Source organism: Malaclemys terrapin, chromosome 4 (genome assembly GCF_027887155.1).
Source record: "Malaclemys terrapin pileata isolate rMalTer1 chromosome 4, rMalTer1.hap1, whole genome shotgun sequence".
Taxonomy (NCBI): domain Eukaryota; kingdom Metazoa; phylum Chordata; order Testudines; family Emydidae; genus Malaclemys; species Malaclemys terrapin.
This window is the reverse complement of record NC_071508.1, coordinates 145680058-145699218: the sequence shown is the minus strand read 5'-3', so window position 1 is coordinate 145699218 and position 19161 is coordinate 145680058. Positions and strand designations below refer to the sequence as shown.

The following is a 19161-nucleotide window of genomic DNA, read 5'->3' as shown; positions in this document are numbered from 1 at the left end:
GGGGAGTTGGCAAATTCCTGCTCTAAGAGATGTTCTTTCAAACTATTTAGGGTTTCAAGTTTTCCAAGAACTGTGACCATCTGATTTTCACCATTACCAAAGGGCCTTTTCCACAGCTACAATGTTATTTGCTCTCACAAGCACGTGAGACTTTCCCCTCAAGTTGCTTATTTCTCCTGCGAAGCCAGGATAATGAAAACACATACATTTAAAATACATACCATCTCGACTAAAATAAACCAGGGATGCTCTTCCCGGCTGCAAGCTACTGAAATACTCCTGGGGGCTCAGCTCTAGCAGTGTATTTGCATTTCTTGCCGCAGCCATGTAATAAGTACATAACAGGAAGAAAGAGAAGCAAGAAACCCATCCATTCATTTGGGGGAGCATGATTTCATCAGTTAAAGTCACTGCAGAAGCCACATCTGAAAAAATAAATAAATAAATAAATAGTCTGCTGTTTACATAGATTTCCAGATCTGTGACTAATTTACAAATGTGACAAGGCCAATAAACACCAATGATTAAAATGCGAGTTTATCTAACTATAAAAATAGCAGATGAATTCAGTAACAGCAAAGCTAATGTTGATTACAATTGCAGGCCATTCCTGTTTCTTATTAATTATATTTGCAACCCTCTGTGGCTGTGGTTTGGGGCTGGGGATTTTTTTGTTTGTTTCTGTTTTGGTTTGGTTTTTTGAGATGGTTAGAGAAAGTCAAGTATCCAGAAATGAAAACAGTGCCCACCTACACACAGATCTTTCAATGCACAACTCTCCCCACCCCCCCACCTCAAGTAACTGATTAGGATCAAAGTAGCTTCATACACTCTACTGATCATGACTTGCATGAACAAAAAGCTTCCCAAAAGGCCTGATTAGCCACTTCTTTGCTCCAGTTTTACGCCAGTGCCACTAGAGTGAAATCAGGGTAACGCAAAGGCCAACCAAGCCTTTTTACTGTGCACAAATTGGGTTAAGATAAGAGCAGACACATGAGATGTTTATTGCATTTCCCCCTCATCCATGCACAGGTGAAATTCACACCCCCTTCTCCTTGCGGCAAAGCTGGAGTGGGGACCTCTATGAAACTTTGGGAGTTGGATCTAGCCTCCAACTTTTTTGCGCAGGATGTAGGGCAGCCCTGCGTGCAACTGCCATCCCTGGACCGGCACAGGGGCCAGAGCTGCAGCAGGATCTGCATCCGAAGAAGTGGGCTGTAGTCCACGAAAGCTTATGCTCTAATAAATTTGTTAGTCTCTAAGGTGCCACAAGTACTCCTGTTCTTTTTGCGGATACAGACTAACACGGCTGCTACTCTGAAGCAGGATCTGTGTTGGCTCTCCCTCTCCTCCCCGCCACGCTGCCTGGTGAGGAGCTGGCACAGAGCCCCCTGAATCTCAATGGGTGCTCTCTCCAGGGCTGCCCAACCCCCACACACTAGCAACACTGCAACTTGGCTCTGTTGGGGAGCCTTCCACAGACCCCTTGAGAGGCTCTGATGATCTCCGCCCTGTTGGTAAAGTAACCTTCGGGTGACCTTGACACAGCAAAAATCATGAATCCAGTTCATCAAACCTCCCAAAGCAAACGAGTGCTGTTCTTCTATCCAGAACCAACACAAATAAACAAGGTGCCTTTGCAAGAGTATTGCAGGATTAGAAAATGTCACCTGTATTTGATTCTTCTGTGTAATGTTGGTTTGCAATAGATGACTCAGCCACTAGATGTCACTGTTTGCTGTATAGCGTTCCTAACAAGGTGTGGTTCCTGGCAAACAAGGGAGACAAAGCTGGGATTCAAGCTGCATAGAAGCCCCTTTGTTTTGCACTATAGCTGCTGATGATTTCTTTACTCAACACCTCCTGTTTAAGGCAGACCATGAAACTGCATATTGTGACATCTTGTGCTCCCAGCTATTAGGGTTGCCAATTTTGGTTGGACGCATTCCTGGAGGTTTCATCGCATGACATAATCTTTAATTAAAGATTAATCTTTGAATCCTGGAGACTCCAGAACAATCTGGAAGGCTGGCAACCCTAACTAACTGAGGCTGTTATAGCAGTAGTGCTCAAAAACAAACACAAAATCCGGCCACCCTCCAACAGCAGACATAGTTAATTGTGGATAGACATAGTTTTTGTGGATACAGACTAACACGGCTATCCCCTGATAGTTAGCAAAGACACAGAGACCTAATCTTCAGGTTCTCCCTCTGTGTTCAAGTACTCTGCCTTTCCTGCTCTCTGCATGGAAAACAGGACACTTTAAAATACAAGTACACACAAATTCCACTTTATAGTAAGAAGGCTTGGAAGGATTAGATATTTATTGGTAAACGTCAGTAAACACTGATTGCACTGTATACATACTAACCAATGAAAATATATTTCCTTCTATAATAATCTAAATGTACAGGCAGGAGAAATAAGGAAAATGCTGTTTGAGAATTTAGAGTCAAAGTTCAGTGATTTAGACTTTCGAATTAGCTTGTTACAAAGAGACTAGCAAATGAACAGTAAAAACAGGTATGATTTGTTAAATGAAGGATATTTCCTTTGTGTAGTTTGATACGTGATATTGACAATTTATGTCAACGGTTTATAAAGCCTTAACTCTTTGAATCTCAATGTCTAAATAATTGTCTGACCCCTCCCCAGCATTTCATACAGCTGCGAAAATGTAAATGGATACAAAGAGAAAAAAAATGCTTAAAAATATGTCGATATTATCCATCAAAATGATAAAAATCTAATTCTGCCAAGATGAATAGTAAGCAACACTATCACCACATGCCATTGTGTCTGTCCGCTCCTTGTTGAGTGATGCTTAACATCCAGGGGCGTAAAAAGTACTCCTGGGGAAATTCTGCACCAAAAAATTTAAAATTCTGTGCACCATATTTTAAAATTCTGCATATTTTATTTGTCAAAATAACACTATATAATCATGCCAGTTTCAATGATTTCGGTAATTTATTTCAAAATACCTGTCAGCAAGTATGTCTGTAACAGTACAGACCAAAAAATTCCCCCAGGAGTAGAGGGTTAAAAAAAGCCCTATGACAACCCAGTTCCTGTTTCTCTGCCCACTCCTCCCAGAGCCCAGGGATCCAGAGGGAGAAACGGACGGATGCTGGGTCCCGGGCTTGTAGGGAGTTTCCTGCACATCCCTTCCTTCCTTCAGGGCCTGCGGGGAACTGCTGCTGCTGCGAACCCTCCAGCTCCCTCCCTCTCTCCCCGGCAGTGTCTTCTATTTGTGAGCGGGACTCTGCTGGGTCCAGCGGCTCCTAGTGGCAGTCAGCAGCTCTGCAACCCATTTCTGTCTGGGGGGTAGGAAATTCTGCATGCACAACATTAATTTCTGCGCAAATTCTGCATTGCGCAGTGGCGCAGAATTCCCACCGGAGTAAAAAAGAATGCACTCTCCACCAACTACTTAAACTTGTCTCCTGAAAACAGACATTGTTTTTAATACTGCCTGAAAAACACTTTAGGGCTTTGAATCAGGCCCTAATAAAGTACAGAGACAGCGGCTCTGGAAACCCCTTAGACAGAGCAGAGGAAATTTCATTCTCATTTGAGAGGCTCTGCTGATCTCCGCCCTGTTGGTAAAGTAACTGGAATTGACTTTGCTCTGCTGTCTTGTTTGTTCCCCTGCATCAGGGACAGCTTGTTGATCAGGAAGAGCATTTGCAAGGCGGCATCATTGTTTGGTCGTGGGGAAAAGAGAGCAGCGTCCTTCTCTCCGTGGTGTGGAGGAAGCAGCGTGTGACAGATCAGGGGCTCCACCAGCCGGGGCACTACGGGAGCCACCCAGGGGAGACATTACATGCTTAAAGTTTTATACCTAGAAGATTTTAAGTGTTTGAAGTTTTTAAGATGTTTACAAGACCCCATCCTCTCTCCCTGTTATGTCCAGTCCCATCGTCCCACGCACTGCTTGGCCACGTCGACTGTGGTCCTGCACACCCCACCCTGGGTCCCTACGCACCCTCAGCAATGACCAGCCTTTCCAGGCCTGCCTGTGGCTTGGCAAGATCTCCCTGTCACCCGTTCTCTGCCTCTCCTCATGCTCCCCAGTAGCTGGCATCTCCTTAAGGCCCTCGGCCTTCTTCCAAGAATCCCTCCATCTCCCCCATTATTCTTCCCTCCTCTCTATCCCTCCTCCAGCCAACTGCTAGATCCCACCCACATCGCTCCCACATACATGCTCTCTATGCCTCCCCAGGCCCCTTCATCCCCTTGCATGTCCCCCAGGCCCACTCTCCTTTTCCCACATTTCACACACCCTGCCCCCTTTCAGTTTGTTGGTAACTGGACACTGAGACCCCACCCCCGCTCAGTCTCTTCCCCCAAGGCCCCACCCCCAACACTCACACCTTCCCCCCCCCCATCCCCTTCGCTCCCTGGATCGTCTCCACCTCCCTCTCCCACCCACCCCCTCAACTGGGCTCCTCTGCTCCGGGGCCGGGACGGGAGCTGCTGCAGTCTGACAAGGAGCCAACTTGCAGGGAGAAGGCAGCCCCGGCTGAGCAGGGGCTGGGGTGGGTTAGTGACCCAGCTAACCGGGCTTTTGGGGTCCGGTCAGAACATCTGACTGGACACTTTCAGGTCCCCTTTTCAACTAGACTTTCCCGTCAAAAACTGGGCACCTGGCAACCCTATGCCCACAGGGTCTCCTGCATCGCCCTCCATGGCCCACCAGTGTCCTGGGTCCCCCTCCACATTCCCCTTCTGCAGATCCAAGATCAGACAGTGCAACTCCATGCTAATGCTCGATGTGCCCCTCGCCCCCAGTCCACCGCCCTTCCAATCACCTCCCACTCCTTCCATGCCCTCCTTCTGGACTCCTGCCCCGTGGATCCGCCCCTGCTTACCTTCCCCCTCTCCATGCCCCCCATCACTGGCTCACTCCAGCAGCAACTGCAGCAAAGGCTGGAGTCAGCAGAAGGTCAGTTTAAATTATAAATGTTTACATTATTTCTACTGTAAATAGTGCTCTCTGTGCACATCAAACCAGCTCTTTATAACTTGGGAATTCCCCAAATACCCCCTTCCTTCCCCCCTCCTCCTCCAAAATCAACTCAAAGGCACCTCTCCCCCAGCAAAGCCAATAAAATAAACATGGAGGCTTGACACCAACCCTTCTAGAGACAGGATGAGTCCCTCCCCACCCCAAAAAAGAAAGAATTAGGGCATTTTCCAATGACAGAGACACTTTTGAGACACCGTAACTTTCAAATCTCTCTCTGAATTTCACCAAACTTCCCAAAAATTCCCATCCCAGGGATGAATCATAGAATCATTGAATATCAGGGTTGGAAGGGACCTCAGGAGGTCATCTAGTCCAACCCCCACTGGGTGTGGAGATGTGGCAGGTGGAATTTTGGGGGGGAACTCAGTTTATTTTTGAGAAAGCTGAGGGTTGGAGGGGAGTGTTTTAAAAAGTCAGATTTACAGGGAGAATCTAAGTTCAGCTTTACCTGTGGGTCAATTCCTGCTGCTTTGTAATGAAGTATTCTGAAAGGAGGCCTAGAAGTAAACAGGAGTGTGAGTGAATAGGGAAATAGACACCACGCCTTATTCTCCACGGTCTTGCACCTTGCGTCATCATTTTCACCTGTGCAAGATGTGTGTATTATTATTATTATTATTTATGTATTATTATTATTTAATTCCCACAGCTCCCGGGAGCCCCAATCATGGACCAGAATGCCATTGTGCTAGGAACAAACAATTATATCATGTTCCTGTGTAATCTGGTAGCATTTCACATCCACTCAGCAGTAGTATTAATCATCAACCAGGGTGCAAGGCACTGGAGAATCAACCCACACGGCCAAAGCAAGAGCTAACTAGATTCTAAGGGTACGTCTACACTTACCGGAGGGTCCGGCGGCAGGCAATCGATGTTCTGGGATCGATCCCAGAAGTGCTCGCCGTCGACGCCAGTACTCCAGCTCGGCGAGAGGAGTACGCAGCATCGACGGGGGAGCCTCCCTGCCGCGTCTGGACCCGCGGTGAATTTGCGTACCTTAGTCCGAAGTGGGGGGTCAGTGGGGACCAGGCCTAAGTCTTGTCCACTAACTCAGCCATTAGTGCCCGGCAATCAAGGTAGTGGCACCAGTGCTGATTCCTTAATTAACACAAAAAGAACAGGAGTACTTGTGGCACCTTAGAGACTAACAAATTTATCTGTGCATAAGCTTTCGTGGACTACAGCCCACTTCATCGGATGCATGTAGTGGAAAATACAGTAGGTATATAGTGTGTATGGTAACACCCATTGTTTCATGTTCTCTATGTATATATATATCTTCCTACTGTATTTTCCACTACATGCATCTGATGAAGTGGGCTGTAGCCCACGAAAGCTTATGCTCAAATAAATGGGTTAGTCTCTAAGGTGCCACAAGTACTCCTGTTCTTTTTGCGGATACAGACTAACAGGGCTGCTACTCTGAAACCTGTCATTAATTTACACTGTTTGCCTTTATGCAGTGTAGTTGTAGCCCCGTTGGTGGCAGGATATTACAGAGACAAGGTGGGTGAGGTAAGATCTTTTATTGGACCAACTTCAGCTGATGAGAGAGACACAAGCTTTCTAGCCACAGAGCTCTTTGTCAGGTCTGGGAAAGGAATTCCCAGCCTCCCAGCAAAATGCAGGGTGGAACAGATGGTTTAGGGTTAGTAGTTAGCACATATTGTAAGGGACCATTCAGGGTAGAGTGGCCCGTTAACACCTCCGCAGTCATAGGACAAGAGGGGTCAGTGGGTTACAGATGACTGGAACAAGCCATAAATCCAGTGTTCTAGAACAAAAGTTGGTCCAATAAAAAATATTACTTCGCCCACCTTGTCTCTATAGTTTGCCTTTGTCCAGCCTGAGGGGTCAGCACCAGTTTGGCTGCATGGATTGCTGAGTCAACACTATTCCCAAATGGCCGCTTGTGCCTCTCCACCCCCTCCCCCGAGACCCCCTTGGCCGCTGCTTGCTCCTCTCCCCCCCTCCCCCAGGCCCCCTTGCCCGCCACTCATGCCTCTCCCCCCCCCAGCTCCTCTCGCCTACCACTCGTGTCTCTCAGTCCCCTCCCCCGAGACACCCTTGCTCGCTGCTTGCTCCTCTCCCCCCCTTCCCCAGGCCCTCTCGCCCACCACTCATGCCTCTCCGTCCCCTCCCCTGAGGTGGAGAGGAGCGAGCGGCAGGCAGGGGGGGACTCCGGGGAAGAGGTAGAGTGGGGGCCAGACGAGGTGCAACGTGGGCAGAGACCCGGGGGGAGAAGCAGAGCAGGAGCGGGGCCTCAGGGCAGAATGGGGGCAGAGCATGGGCGGGGCCAGGGGCCAGGTGTCGGTGGCCCCCCCAACTTCTCCAGCGCTTCCACCTGTGGCGCTCCAAAGGCGGCAGGGGGAGGGAGGGAGAACCTGATACTGGGAGTTGAGTTGGGAGACTGGGCCTGGGTAAGGACGCGACTGGGAGCCAAATGGGAGACAGAGATAAGCTGGAAACAGAAGACTAGGACTGGGAACCAGGGAGGGAAATGGAGGGTGATGGCTGGGAGCCGGTAGGTGAACAGGGAGACTGAGATAAGATGAGGAGCTGGGGGGAGACTGGGATTAGGAACCAGTGGGAAGGAGGGAGAGGGAGAAGGGAGACAGGTCTGAGGAGGAGCTGGGATGTGGGAGGAGAATTGGGACTGGCAGGGCAAAGAGATTGGGACAAAGAGCTGAGGGGGGCACTGAGACTGGATGAGTCCAGAGAGAAAGGCTGGAACTGGGAGACAGGGGTGTGTGATGGGGCATCTGCCCCACACTGGCCCATAAGGGGTTAATAGAGACCTAGGGAGGTTGTGCAGGAGGCAGCCAATTGGAGAGGGGCTGTGAGGAGCAGCCTATTAGGGCCAGGCTGGTCCATATAAGAAAGGCTGCAGAGCAGAGAGCAGCTTCAATCATTCCCTGGAGCTTGAGGAGGGAGGTGGTTGGGCTGCCTTGCAGGCAGAGGGCAACAAGCACCCTGGACCGACCCGTGCTGCAGGCAGAGACCCAGGGAGCTAAAGGCAGCTCCTGGTGGGCTGGAGGGATCTGCAGGCTGAGGCCCTGAGGCAAGGGCAAAGAGGGTGCTGGGGCCATGGGGAAGTGGCCCAGGGAAATCTACTGAGGAGTCGGAGGGGACGCAGCAAGTGATGGCCATCTACAGGGTCCCTGGGCCAGGGTCTGGAGTAATGGGGTGCCACTGAGGAAGTGGCCAGACATTGGGCTGCAGTTGCCACTAGGGGACAGCTGGACAGCTGACGGGCTGTGTCCTGAAGAGGACGTTGTGGTCCTTGGAACGACACGGGTCCAGGAGCAGAAGTGGCGGCAGCAGTGAGACATCACCAGAAGAAGGCCCGCTGGCTAGCAGAGCTAATCCCCAGGACAGCCAGTAGGCAGCGCTGCAGTGGTGAGTAGCATACCGTCACAGGAGGACAACTGGGCACTAGAATGGGGACAGAGACAAATCAGGGGGGTGGAACTGGGACTGGTTAGGCAAACAGAGTGGGGACAAGAGGGCAGGAGGACTGGGAATGGAGGGGTAAGAAGACCAGGAATGGGAGCAAGGGAGAGACTGGGACTGGGAGCCAAGGAGGGGGAACTGGGAGCCAGTGGGTGTGGGGAGACTGAGATCAAACAAGAAGCTGGGGAGGAGATTAGACCTAGCTGAGCATGGAGAGTGGGTCTGGGAACCAATAGGACCAGAGAAGGAGGTGAGGGGAAGGAGGCGATTAGGACAAGGAGCTAGAAGCGGGGGAAGCACTGAGATTGGATGAGGAGCCCAAGAAGGGAGACTGGGGGAGCCTTTGGGATGAGGAATGTCGTGGGGGGGCAGAGTGAGAAAGTGAGTGGGGGAAGGGTGGAACTGGGGCTGGTTGGGCAAGGAGTGCAGAAGTAAGAGTGGAGGGCAAGGGGAGACTGAGATTGGGATGGGGAGTCCAGAAGAGTGACTCTAGGACTGGGATCAGGCAGAAGGGGCCAAGCTTGTGGGGAATGGGCAGAAAAGTCCATGCCCACTAAAGAACACACCTTTCCATAGCCTGGAATGGAAGATTCCCGAGTCTCACCATTCCTCTGCTGTCAGCAAATATCTGCGAACCTCACTGGCAAAGTGTTCCATCCCCAGCGAGTGCTGGTCCTCACAGAGGATGACAACCTACTACTGCTGTCACTAACTACTTTAGCTCAAGTGGCATGGATCTGTACAGTAGATCTAAAGGTTCCGACCATGCACATTTCAATGTGATGCCACATGATGGAATTTCTGGGATTTTTAGTTTGTTTTTTAGACAAACCTGAGATATGACACACAAAAAACTTGTTAAACACATTAGTAAGGTTGCAGAGTCGTGCACTCAAAAGTTAGAATATGCCAGAATTTAGGTTGCCAGGGCAACCTTAATTCCCCCTGTGCATTATGACACTATCTTTAATGACATGACCACATACTACTTGTTTCCACAGGACCCTCGCCTCACTCAGTGCACAGGCTGGACCTGCTCTGGGGATGAATCAGGCTCTTCAGTGAAGGAGGCTGTTGTCTGAAGGACCCTACCTCATTGTTTGATCCTCATTTTCTGAGTGCTTGACTTGAGGCCCTGTGGTCTGATATGCAGACGTGCTGAGCACTCACAGCTACAACTGAAATCACTGGAAGATGTGCTTTGAACTAGGGCTGTTGATTAATCGCAATTAACTCACGCGATTAACAAACTCAAAAAAATTAATCGTGATTAACTGCAGTTTTAATCGCACTGTTAAACAGTAGAATACAACTGAAATTTAATAAATATTTTGGATGTTTTTCTACATTTTCATATATATTGATTTCAATTACAACACAGGATACAAAGTGTATATACTTTTTTATTACAAATATTTGCACTGTAAAAATGATAAACAAAAGAAATAGTATTTTTCAATTCACCTCATACAAGTACTGTAGTACAATCCCTTTGTCATGAAAGTGCAACTTACAAATGTAGATTTTTTTTTTGTTACATAACTACACTAAAAAAAAAAACGATATAAAACTTTAGAGCCTACAAATCCACTCGGTCCTACTTCTTGTTCAGCCAATTGCTCAGACAAACAAGTTTGTTCACATTTGCAGGAGATACTGTTGCCCTCTTCTCAGGGCCGGCTTTAGGCCAATTCCACCAATTCCCCCGAATCGGGCCCCGCGCCTAAGAGGGCCCCGCACCCAGTGGCAGGGCCGCCCAGAGTGGGGGGCAAGTGGCAGAGAATCCCTTCCCTGGCTAGAGGCGCCTTTTTAATTTTTACTCACCCGGCGGCGCTCCGGGTCTTTGGCGGCGGGTCCTTCACTCGCTCCGGGTCTTTGGCGGCACTTTGGCGGTAAGTCCTTCAGTGCCGCCGAAGACCTGGAGCGAGTGAAGGACCCGCCGCCAAAGACTAGGAGCGCGGCCCGGTGAGTACAAGCCTCATGTGTTTTTTTACGTGGTTTTTTTTTTTAGTCATCCCTGCCGGGGCCCCGTCGAAACTGTTCGAATCAGGCCCCGCACTTCCTGAAGCCGGCTCTGCCTCTTCTTATTTACAATGTTACCAGAAAGTAAGAACAGGCATTTGCTTGGCACTTTTGTAGCCGGCATTGCAAGATATTTACATGCCAGATATCTAAATATTCGTATGCCCCTTCATGCTTCGGCCACCTTTCCAGAGGACATGCTTCCACGGAGATAACGCTCATTAAAAAAATAGTGTGTTAATTACATTTGTGACTGAACCCCTTGGGGGAGAATTGTATGTCTCCTATTCTGTTTTACCCGCATTCTGCCATATATTTTATGTTATAGCAGTCTCGGATGACGACCCAGCACATGTTCATTTTAAGAACACTTTCACTACAGATTTGACAATATGCAAAGAAGGTACCAATGTGAGATTTCTAAAGATAGCTACAGCATCGACCCAAGGTTTAAGAATCTGAAGTGCCTTCCAAAATCTGAGAGGGTTGAGGTGTGACACATGCTTTCAGAAGTCTTAAAAGAGCAACACTCCGATGTGGAAACTACAGAACCCGAATAGGGTGACCAGATGTCCCGATTTTATAGGGACAGTCCTGATTTTGGGGTCTTTTTCTTATATAGGCTCCTATTACCCCTCCACCCCCGTCTCGATTTTTCACATTTGCTGTCTGGTCACCCTAAACCCAAACCACCAAAAAAGAAAATCAACCTTCTGCTGGTGGCATCTGACTCAGATAATGAAAATGAACATACGTTGGTCCGTACTGCTTTGGATTGTTATTGAAAAGAACCCATCATCAGCATGGACGCATGTCCTCTGGAATGGTGGTTGAAGCATGAAGGGACATGTATCAGGGGGTAGCCATGTTAGTCTGTATCTACAAAAACAACAAGGAATCTGGTGGCACCTTAAAGACTAACAGATTTATTTGGGCACAATGCCCAAATAAATCTGTTAGTCTTTAAGGTGCCACCAGACTCCATGAAGGGACATATGAATCTTTAGCGCATCTGGCATGTAAATATCTTGCGATGCGAGCTACAACAGTGCCATGCGAATGCCTGTTCTCACTTTCAGGTGACATTGTAAACAAGAAGCAGGCAGCATTATCTCCTGCAAATATAAACAAACTTGTTTGCCTTAGTGAATGGCTGAACAAGAAGTAGGACTGAGTGGACTTGCAGACTCTAAAATTTTACACTGTTTTATTTTTGAATGCAGTTTTTTTGTACATAATCCTACATTTAAGTTCAACTTTCATGATACAAGTTCTGTAGTGCAATCTCTTTATCACGTGAATTGAAAAATACTATTTCTTTTTTTTTTTTACAGTGCAAATACTTATAATCAAAAATAAATATAGAGTGAGCACGGCACACTTTGTATTCTGTGTTGTAATTGAAATCAATATATTTGAAAATATAGAAAACATCCAAAAATATTTAAATAAATGGTATTCTATTATTGTTTAACAGTGCGATTAATCACACGATTAATCGTGATTAATTTTTTAATTGCTTGAGAGCTCTACTTTGAACATTAGCTCTGCAATGCTAAGTACTCTGAAAAAATCAGGGCCTAGGAATCTCAAACTGAGCACCCAAAATTAGCGAACACTTTTGACCTTGATTTCTCTGTTCCCCAGTTGTAAAATGGGTTTAATACCCCCGTACCTCACAGGGGTTTTGTGAAGATAGATTAATTAATGTTTGTGAAACACTCGGATACTAGAGTAATGAGCATCCTAGAAAAACCCATGAGGAAATTAATAATTCTGCCTTCAAAGCAGGGACTGAATAGTGGACAGTAAAAGAGACTGGGGGCCACTCATTGAACAGCAAGGAGAAAACAAAGTACTGAACAGCTACTGATTAACTGAGCACCATCCATCCTGTGCACTGAATGAGGCAGAGGTCCTGTGGAGAAAACCATATGTGATCCTGTAACTAAAGACTGTATCATAATGCATATGCACAAGCAGGCCAAATTAAGATTTCACGGGTAAGCTTTGTTCTGGCATTTCCTAACTTTTGAGTGCTTGACTTTGCAACCTTAATCATGTTCCGTTAAGTAAGTAGGTAAGTAAGTAAGTGTGTGTGTGTGTGTGTGTGTGTGTGTGTGTAAAATGTATATTGTTTTGCTGGGGGCTGAGTGAAACCTCATTTGAAGCTAGTAGGTAGAAGAGCTGCCTCTTCATTGAGGATAAGTATGAAAACAATCAAGCTTCTTTCTACAATAGATAGCTGAAGCAATAGAAGCCGCCACTCAAAAGACAGGCCATGCACAAAGCTGGCCAGGAATCTGAGCTATGTGGGTGGAGGGGTTTGAATGCAAATACAGGGGTCAAGGTATTCTTGGAGGGAGATCTGTGTGTGAGAGAAGGAGCAGAAACACCACAGACGCACACAGACAGCAGCAAGGAAGCCTCAGAGACAGATAGATAAGCACTTTGTAGTGTGAACCTAGGAAAAAGCAAAGAGCGAGAGAGAGCTTTGTGGGCAGAGTACTGGCTGGAAAGAGGCTTGGAACTGTAAGCAAAGAAATTGTCTCCAGCTGTTTGATTCCTGGTGTGTTCAGAGAAACAGTCCTTGGTACATTCTTGTAAATAAACAGGATTGCATCGTGGACATACCTGACTCCATCAATTTCTCCTAACAGAAATAACCCACAAGACCCAGAATATTGATTATTCACTTGAGTCACAAGAGGTAATTATATATTTGGAGGGCATATTTATGGGTATGAATCTGTTCCTTTCTGTCACTTGTCCTGCAGAACAGGTCCAGATACTATTGTCAAGGCTGATTCCCCACTCTGGCACTTCGAGAAGGTGGGGGCCCGCAAGGATTCTAAAAATTAATACTGGCCATTCCAGGCTGGTATTAAACTCCCAAGGTTACATCTTTTCTCTGACCTTGGATTGGTAGATGCTGCCACCACCGAAGTGCAGAACCCCTTTGAGAGTCCAAGAAGGCACAGTTGGGAATTCCTTCCTGTGGGGTACCCTCAAGCTCTTTCACCCCACCCCACCCCGGGGAAGAGCTGAGAAGAAAAAAAAAAAAAGGAAATCCGCTGTTGCCACCAGCTAATTAAACAACAGGTGCACAAACCTCTTAAGACACAAAAATCCAATTCTGTTCTTTAAAAAGGTAAATTGTATTAATTAAAAAAAAAGAAAATACATCTGGGAACTCAGACTATTGCTAGATTTTAAAAGAGCAACTACAAGGATTAAGCACCAAGAATAGCTTTCTTGAGGTCCAGCTTAAAGGTTACAAGCAAAACAAAAGCATCTGGGGTTAGCACAGAGGGGTCTACAAGCCATAAAGAAATAAAAAAGGATAAACCTAATCGCATCTTCCTAGACATTTCCTGATCTACTTACATAGCTGGGGTTTCAAATGAGTAGTTTCTAGGTATGATACCGAGGATTTTTCATACCTGGCCTCAAACTTCTTACAGCATAGCTGTTGCCCAGTCCACCTCTCTCTGGGAGAACAACAGACAGACAGACAAAAGGGGCATCTTTGTTTCAATTTTAAAAAGTTCTAGCCTCCCCACTGGCTCTTTTGGCCAGGTGCCCACTCACTTCCTTCTACCTATACATCGAAGTGAGACTTTTTAACCCTTTACAGGTAGAGCAATTAGAGAACAGCTACTAAGAGGGATTTTATAGCTGCTGGCTGGGTGTCCATAAAAGGGAGCTATACCCCCCCCCCTTCATTTATCACAACTATATATTGTGTTTTGACCTTGGGGTTATGTGCAGATGTGGTTGCCCCATCTCAAAAAAGATAGGTGGGAATTGGAAAAGATTCAGAAAAGGGCAACAAAAATGATTAGGGGTATAGAACAGCTGCCGAATGAGGAGAGATTAATAAGACTGGGACTTTTCAGCTTGGAAAAGAGCTAACTAAGGGGGGTATGATGGAGGTCTATAAAAACAAGACTGGTGTGGAGAAAGTAAACAAGGAAATGTTATTTAGTCCTTCTCATAATACAAGAATTAGGGGTCACCAAATGAAATTAATAGGCAACAGGTTTAAAACAAATAAAAGGAAGTATTTTTTCACACAATGCACAGTCAACCTGTGGAACTCCTTGCCAGAGTATGTTGTGAAGGCCAAGACTATAACAGGGTTCAAAAAAGAACTAGATAAATTCATGGAGGATAGGTCCATCAATGGCTATTAGCCAGGATGGGCAGGGATGGTGTCCCTAGCCTCTGTTTGCCAGAAGCTGGGAATGAGCGAAAGGGGATGGATCACTTGATTCCCTGTTCTGTTCATTCCCTCTGGGGCACCTGGCATTGGCCACTGTCGGAAGACAGGATACTGGGCTAGATGGACCTTTGGTCTGACCCAGTGTAGCCATTCTTATGTTCTGATACCAACACTCATACATTGTTGATTTCAGTGGGGCTTGTGCGTGTATAGCTAAGGGTGGAATCTGGCCCATAGTATTTATTCCAAATATAAACAAGAGCTGGCAAGAGCCAATGAGTTGTGTCTCCACTCGAAATGCAATTTACAATTTTCCTTTCGTTCAGACTGGAACGACCCATGTTTACAAAGCGGGTTCCAGTCCCAGCTCCAGCTTGGGCTGTGATTGATTGTGATCAAGATTTCCAAAAGCGATTAGTGGTTTGGGACGGGTTGATTTCCCCCCCCCCCCCATGCCCAGCTTAAGACACACACACACACACACACACACGCACACACCCCTGAAAATCAGGCCCCATAGGTGTCTTCAGCTGGACACCCAAAAACGGTGACCACTAGTCACACTGGAAAATCTTGGCCTGCATATGCTGTCTGCAACCTGCTGATTTGTTACTTTATTATTTGTATTGCAGTAGAACCCCCATAGAACTAAGACGAGGGCCCCACTGAACAAGGCGCTGTACATAGTAAAACAGCCCCTGCCCCCACACAGCTTACAAAACAAAGGGTGGGAAGAGGAACACACAGAGGTGAAATGATTTCCCCACGGTCAGGATTAGAACCCAGGTCTCTGACGTCTAGCCCAATGCTCTACCCATTAGAACATACTGCCTTCCGCACTCTTCACTGGCTGGTTTTTGGTTGCAGTGTATATTTCTTAAAATGCTCTGGCTAAAGAAGACTATTTGTACATAGTGTTTATTAATGTTTCATCTGCTTTGAAACAGGGACTGCAAGCACTCTGGTAAGTGGATTGGCGGTGTAGTTTCATTGTGGCATCTGTAATTATTCTACAGCCTTTATAGATATTCAGCCCCTGCTCATGGTAAGCAATCCCTCTGCACTCAGTGCTCAAAACGGAGCTGAAGGTAATATTATCTTCACCTAAACTATATCTGAAGCAATAAATCATGGATGCTTTGGCCAGCAATAGAACTTGCATGCTGCCCATTCAAGGAGTGGGAGTAATAAGACAACACTGCCACGGTAAATTGTCTGCTAACAGAATGGTAGGCAGGATACACACACTCACTCTGACTGAGCTCCCAACACTGAGCTAGGCACCTCCCGGTTCAGATCAGACAACCGAGCCCCAAAGAGCTGCCCATCCTCCTAGGATGGAGGAGGGACTCATCAACAGGAAGGAGTTAACGGAGGAAAGACATCAGCCGCCTTAGGGAGATTTATGCAGTTACTCAACAAGAGCTGATGCCGAATTGTTTTTCTTTGTTGAATATAAATACAAATATATCAATGTCACTGTATTGTTTGCATCACCCAGTTAACTGGTTGTGTCCCAAGACCGCAGGGTTTAGAGGAAAGTGCATGGAGTGAGAGGGAAGAAGCTCCAAGTTTTAATCTTGGCTCTGCCACTGACCCCCAGCATGGCCTTTTGCATGTCCCTTCAGTTCTCTGCCTCAGTTTCCCCATCTGTAAAACGAGAATACTCATTTGTGACCTTCATGGGAGTGTTGTGAGATTACGTGTCTACAGCCCTTTGAACATGCAGCTTAATCAGGAATGGGTGTGAAATGCTATCCAATCAGAAGGCTGGCACTTTGCATGGATGTGCTTTACACCTAAGGCATTGGAGAATCAGGCCCATCCAACACTCTGTAAGGGTTACACAATATTATTATTATTACTGTTAGACATTTACACTAGGGCTCTACATCGACTCTTTCCAGGAATCTCTGTGTCTCTTGTTTAACCTCTTACTGGTTTTAAATCAATGGAAAAGAAAAACTACACGCACAGGGAATTAGAAGTTATACAAGCGCTCCAGCTGCTTTGATCATTTCCAGGGGGCACATAAGCCCTTAAGCCAGCTGAACTTGTCCCTTTGTGTAGGGTAGGGTTACCATATTTTAATAAAATAAAAGGAGGACAATCCACGGGGCCCCGGCCTAACTCCACCCCTTCCCTGCCCCAACTCCGCCCCGGCCCCGCCCCAACTCCGCCCCTTCCCCAAAGTCCCCGGTTCTGGCCCGCCGAGTGGCTCCAGCCCGCCCCAGCCCCGGCCCCAGCCCCGGCGACTCCAGCTCGGCTTGGGCTCGGGCTCCGGGGCACCGGCCCCGGCCGAGAGGCTCCGGGTTGGCTCGGGCCCCGATTCCGGCCGAGCAACTCTGGCCCGGCCCCGGCCCTGGCTGAGCAGCGCCAACCGGCGGCCGAGCACCGCCAGCCCCAGCAGCTCCAGCCCGGACCCAAGCCCCACGACCCCTCCCTATTTTCCCGGATATGTCCAGCTTTTTGGAATTTCCTCCCAGGCGGGGATTTGAGGACCAAAAAGCCGGACATGTCCGGGAAAATCCAGACGTATGGTAACCCTAGTGTAGGGGAATCTCTAGGGGGTATCCTATACCCTCTCCTCTGTTACCAACCCCACTTTAAATGACTAGAATTGTTTAAAATCTAATTTACTTCTCCCCCTCCCCCGCCAGTGCTGTCTGCATCTCCCAGGCAGCTGGGACAAAGGAAATAGCCCTCAGGACACTTTCACTTGGGTTTCACTTTCACTTTCAGGTTCTCACTTCTCAAGTCAGCACTCTGCAGCATGGTTTGGGTTGCAAAGACTGCAGGAGCCAATGTTGTCTCATCTGGTTACAGTCAAGTGCAAAGCCCCTGTTCACTGATGCATGTTTTTGAACAGAAACAATTTCTACTCCTAGTCAGGGACTGAAGTTGGCTTGTCTACACATTGCCTCCTGCCCCCTCTGTCTGCTCATCCGGCCTGGCCTTAGGGACCCTCCCGCTGGAGTCTGTGGAAAGCCCTGCACTGTGAATAGATCAAATGGAGCACACCCCAGGATGGCTTTGGGGCCTCACTCACCTGGCAGGCGCTACCGTGTGTTTCGGACACCATTTTTGGCCCCGAGGACAGTGGCGTGAAGTTCTCCATCCGTCCCTCCTCTGGCACTGGTGGGATGGGATCACATCAGCCCCGCGTTACCTCCTCTCCTGTGTGTTCCTAGGCCTTTCTTATGAAGAGTGGTGGCACTGGATGCCTCCGGCGGGCAGGTAACAGGGCTCACCCTTGATAGCAGGAGGACACGGGTGTTGCTCCACAGTTAGCGCTGAAAGACCCAGGCCAAGCTAAACCTTTCCGTGCTGGAGATCTAGGTATTACCTATAGCAATGGGGATCTCTGAGCTCCCCTATAGCGATGAGGCTCTCTGAGCTCCCCTATAGCAGTGGGGATCTCTGAGCTCCCCTATAGCAGTGGGGATCTCTGAGCTCCCCTATAGCAGTGGGGATTTCTGAGCCACCCCTATCGCAGTGGGGATCTCTGAGCCACCCCTATCGCAGTGGGGATCTCTGAGCTCCCCTATAGCGATGAGGCTCTCTGTGCTCCCCTATAGCAGTGGGGATCTCTGAGCTCCCCTATAGCAGTGGGGATCTCTGAGCCACCCCTATCGCAGTGGGGATCTCTGAGCTCCCCTATAGCGATGAGGCTCTCTGTGCTCCCCTATAGCAGTGGGGATCTCTGAGCTCCCCTATAGCGATGAGGCTCTCTGTGCTCCCCTATAGCAGTGGGGATCTCTGTGCTCCCCTATAGCAGTGGGGAATCTCTGAGCTCCCCTATAGCGATGAGGCTCTCTGTGCTCCCCTATAGCAGTGGGGATCTCTGTGCTCCCCTATAGCAGTGGGGAATCTCTGAGCTCCCCTATAGCGATGAGGCTCTCTGTGCTCCCCTATAGCAGTGGGGATCTCTGAGCCACCCCTATAGCAGTGGGGAATCTCTGAGCTCCCCTATAGCAATGAGGATCACGGAGCCACCCCTATAGCGATGTCACCAGCTAGCCCTATAATAATGGGGATTTGTGAGGTCCGCTATCGCCATGGGGATCTCTCCGCTGCCTCCTCGCAGATCTGCGCCGCTCCTGTCCCCCCCCACACACACACACTCGCCCGCCCGCACAGGCCTCTCTGCGCAGCTGATCCCAGTCCCAGGCAGCGCGGGGCTGCGGCTCGGGAGGGCGGAGCGAACGGCGGGCGCTCGCTGAGCCGGGAGAACAACACAGGCGGCCAGAGGGAGGTAGGAAAGCGAGTCGGGCGGCGGCGGCAACCCAAGAACAAAGCCGAGCCCGGAGTGACCGCGGTGGGCGGCCCGGCTCTGACTGACAGGCCCAGCAGCCACCGGGAAGGGCAGAAGGAAACGGCGCGGGCGGGCCCGGCGGCAGCCAATGAGAAAAGTCTGCTG

At 48.4% G+C, this 19161-nt stretch overlaps 1 protein-coding gene across 4 annotated transcripts in view; it reads right to left on the bottom strand.

Moving 5' to 3' along the window:
• TXNDC16 (thioredoxin domain containing 16) overlaps nt 1-19161 on the bottom strand; it is an 82961-nt gene that overhangs the window by 63353 nt on the left and 447 nt on the right. Inside the window, exons 2-5 of one of the 4 annotated variants that reach the window (XM_054025643.1) lie at nt 17791-18034; nt 5487-5535; nt 1674-1771; nt 222-425 (exon numbers count right to left, since the gene is read on the bottom strand). In XM_054025643.1, coding sequence (XP_053881618.1) covers nt 222-390 — 169 coding nt within the window. In that variant the 5' untranslated portion in view covers nt 391-425; nt 1674-1771; nt 5487-5535; nt 17791-18034. The remainder of the gene's footprint in view (nt 1-221; nt 426-1673; nt 1772-5486; nt 5536-17790; nt 18035-19161) is intronic. The other 3 variants (XM_054025642.1, XM_054025644.1, XM_054025645.1) reach the window with 3 other exon arrangements.